General features: G+C 44.3%; 1 protein-coding gene across 1 annotated transcript in view; it reads right to left on the bottom strand.

Moving 5' to 3' along the window:
• hdac4 (histone deacetylase 4) overlaps positions 1 to 21047 on the bottom strand; it is a 625953-nt gene that overhangs the window by 73603 nt on the left and 531303 nt on the right. Inside the window, exons 15-16 of the mRNA XM_070873855.1 lie at positions 16006 to 16052; positions 8282 to 8389 (exon numbers count right to left, since the gene is read on the bottom strand). Coding sequence (XP_070729956.1) covers positions 8282 to 8389; positions 16006 to 16052 — 155 coding nt within the window. The remainder of the gene's footprint in view (positions 1 to 8281; positions 8390 to 16005; positions 16053 to 21047) is intronic.

Below are 21047 nucleotides of genomic sequence, written 5' to 3'. Positions count from 1 at the left end.
ATGCTGCGCGTCGCAATGTGCGCTATGTTGTATTGACGGTCAACTTCCGTTCGGGTTACGCGTAGGGCCGTCATGAGCCAAATGGCGAGGCAGTACCCTTTGCCTCCCTGTAGCCAGCTCTGCCCTTCTGGCTGCTGTTGCTGCAACATAGCAGATATAACGCTGTCGTGTAGGATGAACACATCATAGAAACATAGAAAATAGGTGCAGGAGTAGGCCATCCAGCCCTTCGAGCCTGCATCGCCATTCAATGAGTTCATGGCTGAACATGCAACTTCAGTACCCTATTCCTGCTTACTCGCCATACCCCTTGATCCCCCTAGTAGTAAGGACTACATCTAACTCCTTGTTGAATATATTTAGTGAATTGGCCGCAACAACTTTCTGTGGTAGAGAATTCCACAGGTTCACCACTCTCTGGGTGAAGAAGTTTCTCCTCATCTCGGTCCTAAATGGCTTACCCCTTGTCCTTAGACTGTGATCCCTGGTTCTGGACTTCCCCAACATTGGGAACATTCTTCCTGCATCTAACCTGTCTAAACCCATCAGAATTTTAAACGTTTCTATGAGATCCCCTCTCGTTCTTCTGAACTCCAGTGCATACAAGCCCAGTTGATCCAGTCTTTCTTGATATGTCAGTCCCGCCATCCCGGGAATCAGTCTGGTGAACCTTCGCTGCACTCCCTCAATAGCAAGAATGTCCTTCCTCAAGTTAGGAGACCAAAACTGTACACAATACTCCAGGTGTGGCCTCACCAAGGCCCTGTACAACTGTAGTAACACCTCCCTGCCCCTGTACTCAAATCCCCTCGCTATGAAGGCCAACATGCCATTTGCTTTCTTAACCGCCTGCTGTACCTGCATGCCAACCTTCAATTACTGATGTACCATGACACCCAGGTCTCGTTGCACCTCCCCTTTTCCTAATCTGTCACCATTCAGATAATAGTCTGTCTCTCTGTTTTTACCACCAAAGTGGATAACCTCACATTTATCCACATTATACTTCATCTCCCATGCATTTGCCCACTCACCTAACCTATCCAAGTCACTCTGCAGCCTCATAGAATCATCCTCGCAGCTCACACTGCCACCCAACTTAGCGTCATCCGCAAATTTGGAGATACTACATTTAATCCCCTCGTCTAAATCATTAATGTACAATGTAAATAGCTGGGGCCCCAGCACAGAACCTTGCGGTACCCCACTAGTCACTGCCTGCCATTCTGAAAAGTACCCATTTACTCCTACTCTTTGCTTCCTGTCTGACAACCAGTTCTCAATCCACATCAGCACACTACCCCCAATCCCATGTGCTTTAACTTTGCACATTAATCTCTTGTGTGGGACCTTGTCGAAAGCCTTCTGAAAGTCCAAATACAACACATCAACTGGTTCTCCCTTGTCCACTCTACTGGAAACATCCTCAAAAAATTCCAGAAGATTTGTCAAGTATGATTTCCCTTTCACAAATCCATGCTGACTTGGACCTATAATGTCACCTCTTTCCAAATGTGCTGATATGACATCCTCAATAATTGATTCCATCATTTTACCCACTACCGATGCCAGGCTGACCGGTCTATAATTCCCTGTTTTCTCTCCCTCCTTTTTTTAAAAAGTGGGGTTACATTGGCTACCCTCCACTCCATAGGAACTGATCCAGAGTCTATGAAATGTTGGAAAATGACTGTCAACGCATCCGCTATTTCCAAGGCCACCTCCTTAAGTACTCTGGGATGCAGTCCATCAGGCCCTGGGGATTTATCGGCCTTCAATCCCATCAATTTCCCCAACACAATTTCCCAACTAATACGTATTTCCCTCAGTTCCTCCTTCTCACTAGACCCTCTGACCTCTTTTATATCCGGAAGGTTGTTTATGTCCTCCTTAGTGAATACCGAACCAAAGTACTTGTTCAATTGGTCTGCCATTTCTTTCTTCCCCGTTATGACTTCCACTGATTCTGACTGCAGGGGACCTATGTTTGTCTTTACTAACCTTTTTCTCTTTACATATCTATAGAAACTTTTGCAGTCCGTCTTAATGTTCCCTGCAAGCTTCCTCTCGTACTCTATTTTCCCTGCCCTAATCAAACCCTTTGTCCTCCTCTGCTGAGTTCTAAATTTCTCCCAGTCCCCGGGTTCACTGCTATTTCTGGCCAATTTGTATGCCACTTCCTTGGCTTTAATACTATCCCTGATTTCCCTTGATAGCCACAGTTGAGCCACCTTCCCTTTTTTACTTTTACACCAGACAGGGATGTACAATTGCCCATCCACAGTCAACCCCTTAAGTATCATTCGCCAATCTATCCTAGCCAATTCACGCCTCATACCTTCAAAGTTACCCTTCTTTAAGTTCTGGACCATGGTCTCTGAATTAACTGTTTCATTCTCCATCCTAATGCAGAATTCCACCATATTATGGTCACTCTTACCCAAGGGGCCTTGCACAATGAGATTGCTAATTAATCCTCTCTCATTACACAACACCCAGTCTAAGATGGCCTCCCCCTAGTTGGTTCCTCGACACATTGGTCTAGAAAACCATCCCTTATGCACTCCAGGAAATCCTCCTCCATCGTATTGCTTCCAGTTTGGTTAGCCCAATCTATATGCATATTAAAGTCACCCATGATAACTGCTGCACCTTGATTGCATGCACCCCTAATTTCCTGTTTGATGCCCTCCCCAACATCACTGCTACTGTTTGGAGGTCTGTACACAATTCCCACTAACGTTTTTTGCCCTTTGGTGTTCTGCAGCTCAACCCATATAGATTCCACATCATCCAAGCTAATGTCCTTCCTAACTATTGCATTAACCTCCTCTTTAACCAGCAATGCTACCCCACCTCCTTTTCCTTTTATTCTATCCTTCCTGAATGTTGAATACCCATGGATGTTGAGTTCTCAGCCCTGATCATCCTGGAGCAACGTCTCTGTAATCCCAATCACATCATATCTGTTAACATCTATTTGCACAGTTAATTCATCCACCTTATTACGATACTTCTTGCATTAAGACACAAAGCCTTCAGGCTTGTTTTTTTAACACCCTTTGTCCTTTTAGAATTATGATGTAGTGTGGCCCTTTTTATTTCTTGCCTTTGTTTACTTGGCCTTCCACTATTGTTTTTTTACCTTTCTACCATCTGTTTCTTACTCCATATTACTTCACCCTATCTCGCTGCATAGGTTCCCATCCCCCGCCATATTAGTTTAAACACTCCCGAACTGCATTAGCAAATGTTACCCCTAGGACATCAGTTCCAGTCCTGCCCAAGTGCAGACCGTCCCTTTTGTCCAGGTCCCACTTCCCCCAGAACTGGTTCCATTGTCCCAGGAATTTGAATCCCTCCCTCTTGCACCACTGCTCAAGCCACGTATTTATTCTAACTATCCTGCTCCCTCTACTCTGATTAGCATGTGGCACTGGTAGCAATCCAGAGATTACTACCTTTTTGAGGTCCTATTTTTTAATTTAACTCCTAGCTCCCTAAGCTCTGGAATTCCCCCCCCCCCTCCCCCAAACCTCTTCTCTTCTTTTAAGACTCTCCTTAAAACTCACTTTTTACATAAAGCTTTTAGTCACTCCTCAGTATCTCTTTTGGCTCTGTCAATCTTTGATTACACTTCTATGAAATGCCTTTGGGACGTCTTTCTATATTAAAGGCGCTATATAAATGCAGCAACTTTATGAAGTCATTGCAGTGCAGCCGTGACCTGGCGAATGGAGACATGTGCTGCATGTTGAGAGATGGCGCGCACATCCACAGATGTAGCTTGAAATGATCCGGAAGCATAGAGTGCAAGAGGAGCTGTAACCTTCACTTCAACTGACAAAGCAGTCTTCCAGATGTTTCTAGATTGCAGGTGTGCTTTGACCAATTCACAGATCTCAGTTACAACTCTTTGCGGAAACGCAGCCTTCTGACACAGTTTGCATCACTCAGGTGGAGGTACGAATGCCTGTCTTGATACACCAGAGGTGGGTAAGGCCTCCTGCCCAGCACCCTATGGGCTCTGATTTTCCTGATGTGATGAAATCGAATCAATTGTCTCCTACGTAGCACCATGATGCAGAAGGCTCGCACAAGGTATGCCATTGTCAATATTGCTCCCAAACTTAAATTAACCTTTGAAAGAAGCTCAAAACAGCAGGAAAGCAGGCAGCACAAGTTCGCCGTTGTCTCTCTCCAGGTTTGTATGAATTGACCACACCCCAAAGGTCGTGACTTTTCTCTCTCCCCGGGCTCCAAGCCTACCGATCGGCACCTCACTCTCTCTCCTCTCTCCCCCCCCTCCCCTCTCCCCCCGCCCCCCCGACTTGTTTTGTAGCCGGCCCGTGTCAGGGTGCGGGACCGATTGTGCTGGCCTAACCTACGACTCTTTAGCCCTGCTTCAAGACGTTCAGTGGTGGTGTGTGTGTGAGTTAAAAAGGGAGAATTTCTGAAATCCAACAAATTTACACTTCTACGTCGACAGGTTAAGAAAAAGTTCAACTTTATTATTGATTTTGACAGTGTTCTTGACCCCCTCCAAAATCATCTATTTAAAAATAATTGCATCTTTCAGCGTGGATTTGTGAATGTGTGCTGGTTTTAACTCATTAGGTTTTTTGGGAGTGGCCAGATACACCGACCTAAGAGAAAAAAATGTTGGTCAAACTGCGAATAAGGCGTACGTAAAAAAAAACTCGCCTAGAAAAATTGTAACTAAGTCAGTTACGCTGGCGCAGATCTCGGAGGGGGGGGGAAAACTTTGGAAAAAAAATACGCCAGAAAAACGGCGCGCGCCAAAAAAAACAGCGCAAATGAACAGGGAAAATTGAGCCCCTAGGGACCAAGGCCCCAAGTTTCCACATGATTTGCTCCTGATTTTTTAGGAGCAACTGGTATAGGAGTATCTTAGAAATCGGAATTCTCGTCATTTAGTTTGCTCCAGTTCTAGTCAGTTAGAACAGTTTCACTTTGGAACAGAATTTTTTTTTCCAAAAGGGGGCGTGTCCGGCCACTTACGCCCGATTTCAAAGTTTCATGAGTGAAAACTTACTCCAAACTAACTTAGAATGGAGTAAGTGAAGATTTTTGTATGCTCGAAAAAACCTTGTCTACACTTTAGAAAATCAGGCGTAGGTTACAAATCAGGCGTAGGGAATGGGGGGGGGGGGTGTTTAAAGGGAAGTTTACAAACATTAAACACTTCAGTTTTACAAATAGAGACATCATCAATAATAAATGATAAATACTTCAATAAATCAAGCAATAAATCAATCCAAAAAAATTAATAAGAAATAATTTTTTTTTTAAATCAATAAATAAAACATTTTCTACTTACCGATTGCAGCAGCGTGCTGGGATGCCCCCCTCAGTGTGTCCCTATCTCTCTGTCTGTCTGTGTGTCTCTCATTCTCTGTCTGTCAGTGTCTGTGTTTCTGTCAGCGAGGGGAGGGGGAGGAGGGGGTTAGAGGGAGAGAGGGGGGGAGCAGAGGTAGAGAGGGGGGGGAGCAGGAGGAGGGATGGGGGAGAAGGGGGAGGGATGGGGGGAAAAGGAGATGGGGGGGAAAAGTGATTGGGGGGGGAAAGGAGATTGGGGGGGGGGAGGAGATTGGGGGGGGGGAGGAGATTGGGGGGGGGGAAAAGGAGATTGGGGGGAGGGGGAAGGAGATTGGGGGGAGGGGGAAGGAGATTGGGGGGAGGGGGAAGGAGATTGGAGGGAGGGGGAAGGAGATTGGAGGGAGGGGGAAGGAGATTGGGGGGAGGGGGAAGGAGATTGGGGGGAGGGGGAAGGAGATTGGGGGCGGGGGGGGAAGGAGAAGGGGGAGGGAGGCTGAACGGGCCGGGCCCGAGACTTCGGGCAGGGCCCGTCCGCACACCAGATTTACAGGTAGGTGGCATTGGGTCGGTTCGGTTCGGGGGGAGGGAGGGAGAGGGAGGTCAGGTCGAGGGGGAGGGAGGTCAGGTCGGATCCAGTCCGGGGGAGGGGGAGGAGAGCGGGTGTCGGGTCCGGTCCGGGGCCGGGGGGGAGCGGGTGTCGGGTCCAGTCTGGAGGCGGGTAGCGGGAGTCGAGTCAGGTCGGGAGGAAGCAGGAGCTGGCCGTGGGAGGAGCCTTATTGACGCAGCCCCAGTGAGGCCATTCGGCCAGGGCTTGGGGCTGCGTGCTTCGGGCCCTTCCCACACTGTTTCGGGCGCCTGGAGCTACTGCACTTGCGCGCCCACTGTAGCGCGCATGTGCAGAGGTCCTGGCACTGTTTTCGGCGCAGGGACCTGGCTCCGTCCCCTACAGCTCGTGCTGCGCTGCGCCGAGGGCCAGAGGACCTGCAGGGAGGTGGAGAATACAGAGGTATTTTTTAGGCGCGCTTTGTGGCGCGAAAAACGGGCGTCCAGGTCGGGACTGCGCCGTTCTAGGCGCGGCTCGAAACTTGGGCCCTAAAGGTGGACAAGTTCCCTGGGGGCTGCAGAGATAATAGATGCATTGGTTGTAATCTACCAACATTCCCTGGATTGTGGACAAGTCTCAGCGGATTGGAAAACCGCAAATGTAATGCCCCTATTTAAAAATAGATGCCAAGTTTGTTGATGATACAAAGATGGGTGGGAAAGCAAGTTGTGAGGAGGACACAACAAATCTGCAAAGGGATATAGACAGGCTATGTGGGAGAGCAAATGGCAGATGGAATACAATGTGGGAAAGTGTGAGGTTATCCACTTAGGCAGGAAAAATAAAACAGCAAATTATTATTTAAAGGGAGAAAAATTACAAAATGCTGCAGTACAGAGGGACCTGGGGGTCCTTATGCATGAAACACAAAAGGTTAGTGCGCAGGTTTAGCAAGTGATCAGGAAGTCAAATGGAATGTTGGCCTTTAGTGCAAGGCGGATGGGGTATAAAAGCAAGGAAGTCCTGCTACAGCTGTACAGGATATTGGTGAGGCCACACCTGGACTACTGCATATAGTTTTGCCTCCTTATTTAAGGAAGGATATACTTGCATTGGAGGCAGTTCAGAGAAGGTTCACTAGGTTTATTCCTGAGATGAAGGGATTGATTATGAAGAAATATTGAGCAGGTTAAGCCTATACTCATTGGAGTTTAGAAGAATGAGGGGTGATCTTATTGAAACATCTAAGATACTGAGGGGGCTCAAGGTAGATGCAGAGAGGATGTTCCCTTCTTAGAGGAATCTAGAATTCGGGGGCATAGTTTCGGAATAAAGGGTCGCCCATTTAGAACTGAGATGAGGAGGAATTCCTTCTCTCAGAGGGTCGTAAATCTGTGTAATTCTCTGCCCCAGAGAGCTGTGGAGGTTGGGTCATTGAATATATTTAAGGTTGTGATAGACAGATTTTTTTAGTGAAGGGGTTATGGGGAGCGGGCAGTGAAGTGGAGCTGAGCCCAAGATCAGATCAGATCAGCCATGATCAATCAGAGTAGGCTTGAGGAGCCAAATGGCCTACTCCTGCTCCTATTTCTTATGTTCTTATGTAGTATACTGCAGGTGGATCTGTTACAATCCTAATTTTGTTCCCGATCTGGCCAAAATGGATTCTACAGACCAACAATCATAGGCCTGGAAGAATCTGCTCCATATTACAAGTTGTGCGTACCATTAACTGACAGAAATGAATGAATGAGCTTGCATTTATATAGCGTCTTTCATGACCTGAGGACATCCCAAAGCTCTTTACAGCCAATTAAGAATGTTTTAAGTGTAGTCACTATTGCAATGTAGGAAACACGGCAGCTAATTTGCAAATAGAAAGGCCCCAACAAACAACAATGTGATAACGACCAGATAATCTGCTTTTATGTTGAGGGATAAACATTGACCACGACACCGGGGAGAAATCCACTGCTCTTCTTCTATTAGTGCTATGGGATCTTTTATGCCGACTTGCGGGTCAGATGGGGCCTCAGGGTTTAACGAAAGACAGCCTCTCTGACAGTGCAGTACTCCTTCAGTACTGCACTGCAGTATCAACCTGGATTAATGACAAAAGTCTCCAGAGTGGGACTTGAATGTACAACGTCCTAACTCAAAAAAGGAAGAGTGCTACTACTGAGCCACGGTTGAGACGAGCATCCCAACTTACAAACAACATAAAGGTACGTAAAAGTAATTTAAGACTGGATGATGGTAAACATTAGTATACTAAGAATTTGTAAATGCTTATATTCAGTGCCCTGTATTCAATGGCAGAATTATCTACTTCTGGATGAATTTCCATTTCTGTAACTCCCCATTTAACAGTTATTGTTTAAATGTAAAAAAACTCACCTTTAATTCCTTAGTTGCCACTTTGAAAACAAGCTCAATCACACAGCCCACTGCTAAGCGTGCAGCACTAGATGAGTGGATTTCATTCCAAATTGTGTCACTGTCCACCTGAGCATTAAAACAACAAACTCCTCCATTAACTGTATACAAGGGGGCTTAGATAAAATGCTGGTCACTTTTTAAAACATTTATTTTGGACAATTAGACAATGGATTATAGCAGCTATATGAAAATATTTATGACATTGCTGTAGTATAAAATATCGTGCATGTTATACGAGTGTCCTGTGTGAGATTACTGCATTATGCTGTAATAAGAACTCTCCCCAGCGGACCTATTTAAAGTGAAACAGGAATCCAACAAATGAGAACTGAAAATTTAGTTGGGTAAATTTGTAATCTCATGGTGTTGAATCCAAAAAAGGTTAATCATGTGCTTGCAATATCAAAGCATGATACTGCTCTTTTTTAAATTGCAGAGTGTAATAACGGTAATTTTGACTAGATACTAAGCTAATTCTGTCCCCCATAAAAAGTAACAGTGTTTGTAAAATTATTCAATAATTCTGTAATAGGTAGTCTTAAACTGGAGACTAAATATAACTTCAATCAATGCAGAAGCAGTGATATGGGGTCCAGATATGAAATATCTGTGGTGCACACACAGACAGTATACCAAATGCAGCTTTCATTATGCCAGGAAGCAACGGTTGAGTGAATATCACTGCTCTATGAACTCATACATGTCTGTTCAGCACCTGTGAAACTTGCTATTTACAACACATACTCAAACACCATTCATGCAACAGTTGTTAATTCATTTTTGTTTCAAATTAACAGCGGATTTGAATTGAAATGCACAGTTTAAATGGTGCAAATTAATTCACTGTAATACAACATTGGAATTTTTTTTAAATAATGTGATTTTTCAAAGTAACTAAGGATTTGATCACAATGATCCTAAACTTGGGCTTCACTTTGAGTATGTTACTGTCTGATATATGTCCTGGCTCAGGTCTGGGCAAAGTAAAATCTTTTGTCTGTAACAGACTTGGTGTCATCCATAATCTGGGTTCATTTTTTGCTTGTATTGTTTATCAGGCATTATGGGCTAGAAATTCGGTTATTTGCGATGGCGCTGTTTTTTTTGGCGATAATCGTGAGGGTATTTTTTTTACTGCCGGGGTACCGCTATCGTTGGACGTCGCAAAATTCGCCAAATGATGACCAGCGACAAATCCGGCTTTGCACGATAGCATTTGTACGCCGGAGCTGAAATTGGCGATGTTTAAAAAAAAAACGGATCTTCTGCGCATGCGCAAATTTTTTTCCCTGATTTTTGTTTCTTCCCGCGATTCTGGTCAGCTGTCAGGGTGCGGCCACGCTGCGCAGTACATCCAGCGCTGAATCAGCTATTTTCCACACAGCAGCCACGATGCAAGGAGACTTCAGAGCAGGCAGAGAGCCAAAAAGTTCAGTTATGAGGCGAATGAGGGCGAGGAGGTTTCCTCAGTGGACGACATCAAGAGGGATCACAAGCAGTGTCAGAAAAGGTTCAATGACCTTTGCAGGGTTGTCAGAGTAAGTAATAATTTTATTCATGCACTCCTTCATTATTTAAATTGTAAATCTGACACATGTTGGTATAGGTAGACTTAGTGTTGCACCTTATTTGCCATGAATGATCGTTACACATTAGTAAGACTGCTTTTTGACATCTTAAAAGATGCTTCTGCACTTCAATGTCTTCCTCATGAACCATGTACAACTACCAGGGCCATTAAACAGAGGACTGTGTTAAATGCACACAGTATGGTATAAGTGCTTTGATGGCTGTGTGTGCCACAAGAGCAGAAGGGCCCTCTAGTAAGCATTCCAATTATCATCTTTGCAGGGAAAGATTCCCACAACCGCCGGGAGCAGCGGCGCACAGGCGGTGGTCTGCCCCAGATACTGCCATTGCTGGACCTGGAGGAGAGAGTGGCAGCTCTGATCGGTCCTTCAGGGAGGTCGAAACCGAGAAGTTCTGCAAAATCCCCCCGGGCTAGGTTGGGGCAAAGTGATGCAGTGCCTCTGGGCTAGGGTTGGGGCAATGTGATGCAGTGCCTCTGGGCTAGGGTTGGGGCAATGTGATGCAGTGCCTCTGGGCTAGGGTTGGGGCAATGTGATGCAGTGCCTCTGGGCTAGGGTTGGGGCAATGTGATGCAGTGCCTTTGGGCTACATATAATGGAGTAGCGTCGGTCCTTCAAATGAGCCTGTGTTATGTGACCTTCCTCATGTCACCCTGTCCCCTCCTGCTGCTAACCACTTGTCTGTTGTTTTCTATTTCCAGATGAGGTGCCGCCACATCCTCCAATGGAAGTCTCCACCTCAGCCCATCGTGTGGGGGTGGAGGAGTGGGGCAAGGAAGATACCGAGGACAAGGAACCTCCATGGGAGGAGGAAACTGATGAAGCTATTCTGGGAGGGGTGGGGGGCGGGGCAATGCAGTCACCACCTCCTTTTGCTGAAATCACTAGTTCTTCTAAGGAAGAAACATTCTCGGGCTTTCGCCCATCCGAGGCCCCGGGTACAAGTGGCATGCAGCAACGCATTCCCAGGGTTGAATCCCGCATGCCTTCTCTTTGGAGGGTGAGTCGGCAAAGCCGGTCTGCTGACAGACAGGCAGATGCACATCTGGACATGGTGGGACTGTCCAGGGAGAGCATCCAGCTCAGCTGACAGCTCCTGTAGGTCTTGGGGGTACTTTCCCCGCAAACATTGTGGCACTATCCGCGGACATGAGTGAGGGCATGTCGCAGACTGAGAACACTGAGGCGGTCAATGAGCACACACAATTGACGGTCTCGACCTTTGACACTACAGTCCCCAGTGTCACAGCACCCACATCACCTGTGAGTGGTGAGGCCGAGCAAGAGCCTTGCCACTCAAAAGCTGGGCCTTCCATACCCAGAGTTTCTCCAGGGGACCCACAATGACGTCTCCATTCTCTATCCCCCTTTTACAGCAGGACTCTGGCCACGTTGCTGCACGACGTCTTGATACCAACTTGGGTACGATCATGATACGAGGGAGGGGGGTTAGGAGCAGGGGCTGCAGGTAAAAAATGTTTGGTGCAGGGGATGTTGTTGTTTTGTTCTTGTTCTGTTATTTTATAAAAGTTTTAAAAGTTTCACAATTGAAAATAACATTTAATAAATGTTATTACACTTTTCAAATGTTTGATAACTCTTATTCAAAATTTATGTTTTATAAATTATTTTGTTCACCTTAACCATTCCTGTGTTGTGTCTCAGTAGAATAAGAGGGGGAATATTCAACATGGTGGGATAGAGTGGGCAGGCAACGGTGAAACGTGCCGTTCACTGTTCAAGCAAAGTGTTGAATTATGAGCTGCTGATGTAAGGCTTTTGCAGTGGCGAAAGCTCCACGAGGCCTCCCCTGTGGCGGTGGTGGCATGGGTTCATCGCCAGGCTCCTCGTCTTCCTCCCCCCTTTCCTCAGGTGATCCTGCAGTCTCCAGTGGCAAATCCTGTCCCCTCATGATGGCTAAGTTATGTAGCATGCAGCACACCACAATGAACTCAGAGACATGCTGAGGGGAGTATTGCAGGCAGCCTCCAGAGTGGTCCAGGCATCAGAAGTGCTGCTTGAGCACTCCAAATGTCTTTTTGACGATGTTGCGTGTGGCTATATGGCTGTCATTATAGCAATGCTCGGCTTGTGTCTGAGGGTTCCGGAGGGGGTTCATGAGCCAGGTGGTAACCTTTGTCCCCCAGCATCCAGCGCTGGCCTTGTGGATGATGCTCGAACAGGTATGAGACACTGCTCTCACGTAAGATGAAAGCATCATGGATGCTCTCTGGAAATTGGCCTTTTACTGCCATGATGAGCTGAGTATGGTCGCAGACGATCTGTACGTTCAGGGAGTGGAATCCCTTTCGGTTTCGGTAAACCTCTGGATCCTCTAAAGGTGCTCGCAGGGCGATGTGCGTAGTCAACGGCAGCCTGAACCTTGGTGAAGCCAGCAATTCGTCCAAAATCTATAGCCCTCATATTCTATGCCTCCTTGGTCATTGGTCCATCCTGCATGCATACAGTGCAGTATTCGCCTGGTGAATGCAGCGATGTGTTGCGTACTGCGAGATGGAGCATATGTCCCCTGCTGATGCCTGAAAGGAGCCGGAGACAATTGCCGCAGTCACCTTCACCTCGACGGGCAGTGCAATCCCGTTGCTGCTGGGAGGCTGTAGGTCTGCCTTTATGAGCTGGCATATCTTTGTGACCACCAGCTCTTTAGCATTGTGCCTCAGACAGCTGCAGGCATGAGCGCTGTTCCTTGTAAACTCGTGGGGGTTAAGGCCTCCTCTCCATCTGTCTGTGAGCTCTTCGATTAAGCTCAAAATGTTCTCGAATAAGCCTTCTTCCAGCTTGATGCTGCATAGAAAAAGCAGCCAGGAATAATTGCAGAGATATTATAGCCTCCATTCTTTTAACTATCCTAAAAAATGAACTATAAACTCACATAAAGCTCACTGTGTAAAATGCAGCCTTCACTCCACTTTCTTTTATTCACTGAACTTCTGCTCTGTTTTCAAGGTGGCGCCGATAGCGCCCTGGATTCAACCTGATAAGACTTGATTTTTTTTGGCCGCGTATTTTGGGCGTGCAGTAAAAATGGTGATAGCCGAATTTTCCGTCCCCGGCGATAGTGCAGCGTTGCACGCTGATTGACGTCATAAAAACAGCGAAAAAAAACAGGTGGACAATAATTTTTAGTGCCGTCACAAAACTGCTGCCGAATTTTCCGTTTGGGCACTAAATTTTGTGCGACTCGTTTAGCGCCAAAAAAAATTACTTTTTCCGCTTCGCCATGGCAAAAAAAGGGCGCAAACCTGCCGAATTTCTAGCCCTATGTATCCTAACTGATAGTGACCAGAATGGGGGTGGAGTGAGCAAGAGAGAAAGAGGAATGCTGACGAGTTTACTTCTACGTGATGCCGGCAAATTTCTGAATTACCGTAACATAACTTTATTCCTTGGCATTAAGCAGGCACCAAACAAAGGTGATATAGCTTATTTCCAGGGTCAAACTGATTTTGCTCCATTTCGAATTTAATTAAAACACTGTCTGACAAAATAAATTGGTTATACCAAGCCAAATTTAATTAGGATGAGCCAATCCAAGGTGAGTTTACTTTCACAGTGTAAAAAAAAATTATATATCAAGCATTTATATAGCGCCTTTAACGTAGTAAAACAACCCAAGGCACTTCACAGGAATGTTATCAAACAAAATATGACACCGAGCTACACAAGGAGATAGGTGATCAAATGCTTGGTCAAAGAGGGAAGGAATTCTAGAGCTTAGGCGTTAGGCAGCTGAAGATATGGCCGTCAATGGTGGAGCAAATAAAAGTTGGGGATGTACAAGGCGCCAGAATTAGAGGAGCAGAGACATCTTATCTTGGAGGGTTGTAAGGCTGGTGAAGGTTACAGATAGGAATGGGCGAGGCCATGGAGGGATTTGACTACAAGGATTGAGAATTTTAAACTCGAGGTGTTGCCAGACCTGGAGCCAATGTAACCAGTGAGCACAAGGGTGATCCCTGAATGTGAGTTACAATACAGGCACAGTTTTGGATGAGCTCAAGTTTAAGGAGGGTGAAAAATGGGAGGCTGGCCGGGAGAGCCTGTGAATGGACATAGCAAGTTTTAAACATTTAATACAACTGGTGTAACAGCAGGTAAGCCAAGACCACAGAAGGTGTAAATGTCTGCAGAACATGACTGGAACACAATACATGAAAGAGCTGAATATTGCAGTCAATGTGCAGCCTTAACATTTCTTTTCCCAATTTCCACAATTCCATTGACAAAAACTGGAAAAATTAAGGAAAGAGCCAGTAGCTTTAGAACAAATTTTTTTATGGGGGTGAGGCAGGTAGACAAAGAGGTTATTTGGTTCTGGTCCACCTCATCCATTAAGTTCCCTGAATTTTTTTCTGGAACCACAAAACTATGATGGATGTCGGCTTGTGGAATATATGCAATTAGAGAGGTTGACAGGTTGGTGTCAACAGAACTGTAAAAGTCCAGCCACAAAATATATTGATAGACACATATGCGCTCTTACTATGTAAATATAGAAAAACTGAAAATGAGAGAAATAAAAACACATCCGCTTATTACATTCCTATCAAATATTCTCCCATAATAAGCCTGCATTTTAGCAAGAGGAAATGCTGTTGCCTTGTGCCTTATAAAAAAAATACAAAAAAAGTCAGGAACTATTTCCCATGTAGATACTAAAGTGAAACCACAATGTATCTGTATGTCTAAACTGTTCAACATAAAAAGACATGCTGGATTCCCTTCCATTAAAGCCCCATGTTGTTTGGACTGTCTGTGCCTCTGAATTCTCTTGTTTATTGAGCAGATTGAGAGAATGATGATCATTGGCTCTGGAAAGCTCACACTATGGTGACAAGTTGGCATTCTACCACTAGTGTATGTTATGTTCTTTTACAAACAACTCACAAAATGAAGCCATCTTCATTACTCTAAGTTGCTTGTCTTACAAAAATGACAGATGTGTCAAATAAACACTGTTTTTGCGAAGATTATTGTGGCAAAGAAACAAAGAAACTATATTTTTTTTAAAGTAAAGCTTTAAAAAGTAATAATTTTAATAACTATTGGCAGTGCTGTAAGCACATTTAACTAAACAGAGGGACATGTGCAACACTTGTATGCATGAACCTGTCAAAACATTTAAAAAATTTAAAACATTTATAAATATTGCTCTTCAATTCTAATCAAACAGAAGGAGGAGGGAGCACAAATGTCACATATAATTGTTAAACGTTTCACTCAAAACATTTAGCATAAAGCAAGATTGTTTCATTTACAATCAGAATATTAAAACATGCCAGGGTTTGTAAGTGAGCACAAGGGAATGTAAACTGTAGCTTATTCTCACACTGAACAGAATAACTTTCAAAACAATAACTGTTTAATTTGTCAAAAAAGAAAAATAAACCCATTCAAAATTTTATTTTTATGTTAAGACACTCTGTATTCTCCTATAATGGCTCAGCACGTTTACCCATTATTCATCTGAGCTGGACATATCACAAAGTTCACTGGTATGATCCCTGATCTGTGCTGCTTACCTCAACTCAGTTGAAGCAATTATATACATGACACAATTTATTTCAGTAGTCCTGGTTCAGGGAAGAGAAAATCAGGTCTCCTACTCTATATCATAAATCAGCAATCCTCTTCTGGAAATGTGCATGTGTGGATGCATGTCAGAAGGACAAATTTTTCGCCCACCCTGTGGAAAGGTACCCAGCCCCCACATTGGACAGCTCAAAAAGGGAACCTAGTTGTGTGGTGGAATCAGGGTATTTACAGAGTGAATCCATGTCCCACTTGGTCTGTGCAACTTTGCAAGTCCATGTACTGAGGCGAGATCAGGAATACTTTTTTAGTCAACATTCAATTTCCATGAATCTGTTCCCTGAAAAATGTCACACATATTCCAGTTGTGGTTTAGCCAACATTCCTAGTGCAGCAAACCTTGAATTCCTGTTTATGGGATAGCATCTGTTCTCAATTATCTGCTGAGTAGAAGTCAAATCAACAATTTATGTTGCCGTTGAGATGGAAAGAACAAACAAGACATTATTTACACATTTTAAAATGGGAAAAAACACTTACTCCAAGACCGCCACAAGGAAGCATAACAAACATTGGGGTGACGGAACCTGTAGAATCATATTTAAAAAGAGAATTTGGTTAACAGTACCAAGATAAATCAATGTTTGCAGCAATATAGTATTCACAACTCAAGAATGGGGATTACAAATACAAATGAACGTCTGTAAGGTGTATTTCCCGCTAATACTGTGTTAACCCCCTTTACTGGCCTCTTGGGGCCCATGCAAAAGCTTTTATTGCAGCAACAGTTCTTCACGATTTATTTGCTGGGCTAGGATGTTTAAAGCCATTTTTCTTTTCAAATTTTGTGTTATTATTGACTGGGACCTAATTGGTTTATAGGCTGTACACTGTGCAAATCAATATAGAAATTCGAATTAATGCACAAAAATGAACTATGCAAACTAACAGATGTTTATGTATTCCATGGGATTCTGGCTTCAAACCTAAATACTCATATGTATAAGAGCAAGAAACAAAGTATTTTTTTCTTTAGCACCTACCACAAGAGAAACAACCTAATTTCTTGAAAAACTACAGTGCATGTTTCTATAATGTATGCCTATAATTATGAATAGAAATGCAACGCCAGCAGATGTATGGTGTCTGAGCCCCCCATCTCTTATAAACTATTAGGGAAATATCATGGGTCACGGGGATCTGCACATTTAAAAGCAGTATCTGTGTAACAATTAAACATCAGAAAAATGAATTTAGAAAATATATTACCAAAACAAATAGAAAAACTCCAAGGTCTCCTCTTTGAAATTAAAACAATCAGAACACACTGCAAAAATATCCTTTTTGACACTTGATGTAAGCATCCCAGGTGAGATTGGACGCTCAGTGATTGAAAAATGGTTCACTGCAAATCTTTGTCTAAGGAATAGGCCAGACTAAAAGTAAGTTGAGCCTGCACCCGTACCTCCTTTGTTACCAAAAATTGTAATTAAGTATTGAGATACTAATGTGTTTTTCAGTTTTCCTCTTGATCCTAAATACTTTTATTAAAACTGCTGGTAACTTCATTTGCAACAACTGCCTTAGAAAGATTACTGAGGCTGTTTGTGGCTGATGGGTGCAGCAACTGAATTTACACTCCTAATTGAAGATATTGCACAGCAAGTTAATGACTATGCCTACTGCTGTGAATGTGGCTTCCTTTTACTAATGGGCTCAGAAACTCCTCCCAGATAGTCTTGTTATTTATATCAGCACTCACCATTTAAACAAAAAAATATATATTTAAAGTAAACAGAAATGAAGGAAATATTATAGTAAATGATTCTTTGCATTTATTTGATTTTCTAAGAGTGATGACAGTGAAATTTGCTTTTCAAGGCCAAAATTCTGAACACACCTGACTGGCAATGATTTCACTTCAAAGTCAGTTACATCACAATTAATTTTCTCAGTCGATTCAAAAAAAAAAGGAAACTCACTTTGGGTTAGCCACACATGTAATGCCAAATATGAGTTTCTTTCTATACCTGAAATGGGCAGTGACCAAGCTTAACCCCAATGTAAATCCAACTTGTTCTGATTTAGACAAATATGGCCTTGACAGTCTATATGAACTTACTCAGTTTTTATAATTTTAAAATCATATACATGAAAGTAAGCTGGTTTTAAAAGTAAAATTGGTTAATGCTGTAATGCATTTTCTTGGAATGGTGATAGAAGCACTATAATTAGCTGCAGAATTCCTGAGTTAGGGAGAACAAGATCAATTCGCTTTCACACTCTTGATGCTACATAGTGATTCCTGCTGGAAATTAAGAAGGCAGGATCAGACTTGGGTGTGAAGCCCTCTACCCCACAATTGAAAGCCTGCTGACATTCACTGACCAGGCTCATAGTCATGGTTACTTGGGTGAATTAATGGAAGCTGATTGACACTTTTGGAACCATATGTCAACATCAAATCAATACCTTCAGGCAAAGAGAGAAAATTAATGGAGGAAAATTAGAAAAATGAAAAAAATTATTCGAGTGGACTTTAAAACCTGTTGGCATCTGCAACTCCAAACAGATTGTGAGAATCTCGAGTTATATGTGTGGAATTCAACAGAAATAGTCAAGACGTTGCATCCTGGAGCATCAATAATGTAACCATCTAGTATCAAAGAAACATAGAAAATAGGTGCAGGAGTAGGCCATTCGGCCCTTCGAGCCTGCACCGTCATTCAATAAGATCATAACTGATCATTCCCTCAGTACCCCTTTCCTGCTTTCTCTCCATACCCCTTGATCCCCTTAGCCGTAAGGGCCATATCTAATTCCCTCTTGAATATATCCAATGAACTGGCATCAACAACTCTCTGCGGCAGAGAATTCCATAGGTTAACAACTCTCTAGAATGAAGAAGTTTCTCCTCATCTCAGTCCTAAATGGCCTACCCCTTATCCTAAGACTATGTCCCCTGGTTCTTGACTTCCCCAACACGGAAACATTCTTCCCACATCAAACCTGCCCAGTCCCATCAGAATCTTGTACGTTTCTATGGGATCCCCTCTCATCCTTCAAAACTCCAGTGAATAAAGGCCCAGTTGATCCAGTCTCTCCTCATATGACAGTCCAGCCATACCTGGAATCAGTTAGGTGAACCTTCGCTGCACTCCCTCAATAGCAAGAACGTCCTTTCTCAGATTAGGAGACCAAATCTGTACACAATATTCCAGGTAAGGCCTCACTAAGGCCTTGTACAACTGCAGTAAGACCACCCTGCTCCTATACTCAAATCCCCTAGCTATGAAGGCCAACATACCATTTGCCTTCTTCACTGCTTGCTGTACCTGCATGCCCACTTTCAGTGACTGATGTACCATGACACCCAGGTCTCGTCGCACCTCCCCTTTTCCTAATCTGCCGCCAACCAGATAATATTCTGCCTTCGTGTTTTTGCCACCCAAAATGGATAACCTCATATTTATCCACATTATACTGCATCTGCCATGCATTTACCCACTCACCTAACCTGTCCAAGTCACCCTGCAAGCCTCTTAGCGTCCTCCTCACAGCTCACACCACCACCCAGGTTAGTGTCCTCAGCAAACTTGGAGATATTACACTCAATTCCTTCATCTAAATCGTTAATGTATATTGTAAATAGCTGGGGTCCCAGCAATGAGCCCTGTGGCACTCCACTAGTCACTGCCTGCCATTCTGACAGGGCCTGTTTATCCCGACTCTCTGCTTCCTGTCTGCCAACCAGTTCTCTATCCACGTCAGTACATTACCCCGAATACCATTTGATTTGATTTTGCATACCAATCTCTTGTGTGGGACCTTGTCAAAAGCCTTTTGAAAGTCCAAATACACCACATCCACTGGTTCTCCCTTGTCCACTCTGCGAGTTACATCTTCAAAAAATTCCAGAAGATTCGTCAAGCATGATTTCCCTTTCACACATCGTGGGCTACCCTGATCTGCGAGAGAACATCTCCGCAGGTCGGGGCTATAAAAAGAGCTGGAGCATGCCACTGCAGCTTCCAGCACGAGCTGACACAAATGTGCGACTGCTTCGAGGTGGGCGACTGGGTGAGGTCATCATGACTCAGGTCGCCGTTTGGAGCGTGGGCAGGAGCATCGGCGGGGCCCTGGTACAACAGAGGAGCAGGAAGGTCGTGGTGGACTTGCGACAAGTGATCGGAGCGGAGGATTGATGAGGGATCTTGTCTGAGATTTGGTGGGTGATCGTGAGAGGCTCGGCGAATTTTTGGTGTGGAGGTGCGGCGGGAGATCGTGGCAGAGGTGCGGCGAGTGTTTTGGTGGCGGAGGAGCAGTGAGGAATCGTGGCAGAGGTGCGGCGAATGTTTGTGGCGGAGGAGTGGCGAACGATCGTGGCGGAATTGCAGTGAATGAGGGTACGGAGCCCAGAAGATTGAGGGCCCAGGGGCAGCACGGGCCAGCCCACTCTGTGATATGTGAGCGCAATTGGTCCGTGCAGCAGAGCAGGTCTCCAGTCATCCTGGTTAACCCTTACCACTGGATAAAGGTCTAGCTTTGTCAAGCCCGTGTGGTGGCTGGTGTGCAACGGTCACCACACGCTAAAAAAATCCACACACAGGCATCTTCCACCCCCTCAATTGGAACATCGGGTCCTTCATTTAAACATATGTGAACTCATGTGGGAGCAAGTCATCCTCGTTCGAGGGACTGCCTATGATGATGAGTAGAGGCAGGGAAGCAAGGAGAAAAATATAATTGGATATTTATTAAAATCAGTTGCTGTGCTCCACGAGTTTTAACAGGTAGAAACACTTTTTGGGAGTCACAGAAACACCTAGCTCTTACAGGCATCAGATCCTACAGTGCAAAACTTTTCACTACACCACAATCTTTTCCAAAGTCTCTTCCTCCTTGTATATTTTACAAAACAATCAAAATCACCATAGATGGAAAGCAATGACTTCAGCATGTAAGCTGTGTTTACAAGCTTCAAAAGTTGTCCAGCATAGCTTTTCATGGAAGTGATAATGGATGAGCCTTTATAAATGTTGCATGAAGTAACTGCTGACTGTGAAATTTTTGGACTATAACACTGAGAGTTCAGAAGGTATTAATAAACCATCTATTAGCTTCGCTCTTGTTTGTATGAAATCATCAGAACCTAATCAACGGTGTTGCAGCTTTACAATCTATGCCCAACTATGTTATTCTATGAATATAACCCCATTATCGGTTATACACTCTCACCACTTCAGATGTCTTTGGAGATGTTATGTATTTAACCCCAGCATCCCTTGGGAACACAGTATATAAGCAGGCCACCCACGAGGTACCTGCACTCTGGAGTCTTATTAAAGGAGCTAAGGTCACACTTGCTCATTGTACACAGTACTCAGTTTCATCCTTTATTGTGAACGTACCAATTGGCAACGAGGTAACGAACAAACGCGCAAAAATGCAAAGAACAGTTGGTATTCTGGAGAAGTTCTCAGAAGGGGACGATTGGAAGGCCTTCGTGGAGAGACTCGGCCAATACTTTGTGGCCAACGAGCTGGAAGGGGACGAGAACGCTGCCAAACGAAGGGTGATCC

Source organism: Pristiophorus japonicus, chromosome 3, assembly GCF_044704955.1.
Source record: "Pristiophorus japonicus isolate sPriJap1 chromosome 3, sPriJap1.hap1, whole genome shotgun sequence".
Classification (NCBI taxonomy): domain Eukaryota; kingdom Metazoa; phylum Chordata; class Chondrichthyes; family Pristiophoridae; genus Pristiophorus; species Pristiophorus japonicus.
The sequence above is the reverse complement of the archived record's forward strand: the minus strand, read 5'-3'. Positions and strand labels throughout refer to the sequence as shown.